General features: G+C 37.9%; 1 protein-coding gene across 1 annotated transcript in view; it reads left to right on the top strand.

Moving 5' to 3' along the window:
- Nucleotides 1–14: 14 nt before the first annotated feature.
- Nucleotides 15–3,838, top strand: part of LOC113473619 — a gene marked incomplete at its 3' end in the record, with an annotated part of 10,703 nt that continues 6,879 nt past the window's right edge. Inside the window, exon 1 of the mRNA XM_026833141.1 lies at nucleotides 15–451. Coding sequence (XP_026688942.1) covers nucleotides 445–451 — 7 coding nt within the window. The remainder of the gene's footprint in view (nucleotides 452–3,838) is intronic.

Here is a 3,838-nt window from a genome sequence, read left to right as displayed (position 1 = left end):
TTGTCATCTGTTCGTATAGGTTCGTTTGTCTCACACTCTTTTATATCTACTTCCGGTGTGCCTCAGGGGTCTCACCTTGGTCCCACCCTCTTTCTGGTGTTCATAAATGACGTTCATCAAATTCTCTCTCAGTTCGATGTTGAATACTTGCTTTTTTGCGACGACATTAAGTTGTTCAAAGCCATCACAAGTCAGTCCGACCAAATTCTCCTTCAAAATGCTCTATCTGCGCTTTGCAACTGGATCAATTCCATCTGTTTGTCGGTTAATGCTTCTAAAAGTCAAGTTATATCTTTCAGTAGAGGTTCGTTTCTGGAGTTCTCTTACAGCATCGACTCTTCTGTTATTCCTCGGAGTTCTTGTGTCCGTGATCTAGGTGTCCTTTATGACTCCAATCTCTCCTTTGTGCCTCAGATTAACAAGATCTGTTCGAAGGCTTCTGGAATGTTAGGTTTCCTTTTCCGTTCCACAAAAGATTTCTCCAATGTCTTGCCTCTAAAGATCCTGTATTGTTCCTTGGTGCGGGGAATACTAGAGTTTGCCAGTCCGGTATGGAACCCTTATTATGATGTCCACAGTACAGCTTTAGAGAGAATCCAACATCGTGCTCTCAAGTATATGGCTCGCAAATTCAATCTTGGTCATACATCTTACAAAGATGTTGAAAGAGCTCTAAATCTTTTACCACTTTCTAATCGTAGAACACTGTACGACACCATTACCTTTTTCAAGATCCTTAACTCCCAAATAGATACCCCTGACTTATTAGGCAAAATCAACATCAGTGCTCCCGGTAGATATTCTCGTCATACCTTACCTTTCTATACACCTCATGCTCGCTATAACTATCTAATAAACTCTCCCCTTAACCGGTTCCAAAGACTTGCCAACGAGCTTTCTGAAGATCTTGATCTTTTCTGTTGTTCCTGAGATAAAATCACATTTCCTCCATGAGTACTTCCATTCTAACTAGATTTCCCCTTCTTACTCCTTTTTTTTTTTTAACTCAGATATATATTTTTAAGTTAATATTTTTGCAATTTTATCTTGTACTTTGGAATAGGTTTAGTTAGGGTTAATTGTGTATTTAGATATGTAGCAAAGGGTCCGCCTGTTTAAGTGTTCAAGTGTTTATCTAAGTTTGACCTCTGCTGCTGATAAAAGGCTCTGCTTTCTTCTTTTTCCTCGCCTTTTCTCGTGTACAGACGGGGTCGGCATATTTCGTCAGCCTCTCAATCAGCCCTAGCTAGGGTGATTGCTTTGGCCTGATATTTGGTTTTGGCTACAAATTATACGAGTGCCCCTTCGCACTCAACCTTTGCTATTTCTTTAGCAAGGGAAATTCCAAGCTGGTCTACTCCCTGTTTAACGTCCGCGTCCCCCAGCCAGAGCTATGTGAGAATCCTGCCATCAAAGAGTAAAACAACAAGCTTTACAAGATAAGACACTTAACAATGCTACGTACTATGTTTTCATTTGACGAATATTTTTTTTAAAAAAAAGGTAAAATAATACAAAAAAATAATATTATAGGTAATAAAAAAGTTGACCCTTATCCTCAGGCTAAAAGACAATGGATGAAATAATAAATGGATACATTAGAAAGGAATTAATTGCTGACATTGGCCTCCTAAACCAGTTGCAGCATTTTCCATCACTTCCGGTTCCGCCTATTCTCTTCAAAATACATTATCATTAATTATTCATTTATTTTTTCTTATACATAAAGATATAACTATAATCTTTATTTATATTTTTTATACATAATTCATTCAATATTATTTTTCCGCCATTTAATCTTGTTTAAACAAAATCTATTGAACCTATACATTATAATCATTTATTTATCCATTATTTTTTTTATCATTATTTATTATTTATTTAACCATATTATTATTTATTTAATCAACTTTGTTTGAACTTAATCTGGTTCGCGATTTTTATGACCTGGTTTACCCCCAATCAATCCCAGAGTTGCAACATATTTATATATCTTGATTTGCATTCTTGAGGTCAAGGTTAGATATATTGGCAGGCCACATTGGACGAATCAATAAAAATTGATCCAGATTCTAGAAATTTCCTCGTTAAATCTTCACTTATTATGCGTAGCATGGACTTTTTGTTCTTTATTTTAATTTTTTCTCCAGCATTTTTTTTTTTTGCATTTTCTTAAGGTGTAGGTTAGATAAGATTGACAAACCACTTATTGGACGAATCAATATTTATGCATTTATAAAAAATTGATCTAAAATCCAGAAATTTCCTGGTTTAATGTTCATTTGATAACTATGCGTTAGGTAGAATTTTTGTGCTTTTTTACTTTCCTCATAATGTAATAATAATACGGAAAGTGATGTTTTCTTCATATAAGAAGAATAAATAAATAAATACTCATCACTTTCAATTTCCAGAATTTTTCTCCTCGATCTTCATTCAATACCAATGCGTTATGAAGACTTTTTGTGCTTTTTTTTTCATAAAAAAACCTACAGGGTGTCATAAAAAAAAACAATATATACCGGGTGTACTTACCCATTTTGAGCGTCTTGATGGCAACCGGAGTGGTATTGTTCCAGAGGCCTTCCCACACCTCTCCGAATTGACCCGAACCCAGTTTGCGCACGAACTTGAGCGAATTCCTGTCGATCTCCCATTGGTCGCGAGTGCTGTGACTCAAACCCCCGGTCACTGGTTTCTCAACCTGCAACAGAGAACCGCGAGAATTTTGTATTAGTTTCTATCGAACTATTGTCCATGAAAGAAATTAGTGGGAAGAAAAAATGGAATTTAATCTTCTTTTTCTTCGCCTTTTCCCGTGTACAGACGGGGTCGGCGTTTTTCGTCAGCCTCTCAATCAGCCCTAGCTAGGGTGATTGCTTTGGGCTACAAATTTTACGAGTGGATGCCCTTCACACTCAGCCTTTGCTGATTCTTTAGCAAGGGAAATTCAGGCTGGTATACTCCCTGTTTTTTGTCCATCAGCCAGACTGATAGGTATTAAACATAATATTGTGAGATGTTGAGTGGCAAAAAAAAAAAAAAAAAAAAAAAAAAAAAAAAAAAAAAAGGGATAAATCGCGTCTAACTTTCATCACAGGATGCCAGGGTACGGCTAACTCAATACGCGCTGTGATCCAGAGTAATTGTGTCGGTGTGATTTCTGTTCGACCCGGGCAGGGAGCCCTTAAAAAGTCCGGGCATCAAAGTCAGCTAGCACTAATTCTCTTTTAGTCTAATGGATACATGGATGGATTAAACCCAAAATATAAATCAAAAAATTAATAAGAACTCTAAACTTAAATGAAAGTACATTACTAAATTTTAGTTTCCTGAATCCTCGGCGAAGAAGGAAATAAGGGGAATTCAGTGTTTGGGTAAACGTTGACGGGTAACAGGTAAAAGATACCAGTGGCAACACCGACGCGCGACGCGTGAAACCAGAGTATCTGGAATTCAAATCCATAGTGTCTGGATAAACCACAACCCAGAGTGTCTGGAAGCCGCATTCAAAGAGTGTCTTTTGATCCACTGTCAGCCTGCACAAACCGCCAGTCTTGCACTGGAACCCAGACAGTCTTGCACTGGGAACCAGACCAGTCTGGCAGACTCGCCACCGGCCTGTGATCCCAATTCCACCATCTCTTGCGGAGTCCGCAATTGGAGCTATCACCAATAGCAGGTTGAGTTCTCTGACAATAGTCCCGACGTGAGTTGTGAGTTGCGATTGATCCAACTAACTAACTCCTGCTTACTCCCTGTGATGAGTTCTTGAACTAATATTCATGAATTCAACTCATGACTACAACAACCTTAGGGCATTTCCCCCTTTTAGTGG

The sequence above is a fragment of the Diaphorina citri genome, unplaced genomic scaffold, assembly GCF_000475195.1.
Source record: "Diaphorina citri unplaced genomic scaffold, Diaci psyllid genome assembly version 1.1 scaffold49257, whole genome shotgun sequence".
In the NCBI taxonomy this organism is placed as follows: Eukaryota; Metazoa; Arthropoda; class Insecta; order Hemiptera; family Psyllidae; genus Diaphorina; species Diaphorina citri.
This window is presented reverse-complemented; position numbering and strand designations above follow the sequence as displayed.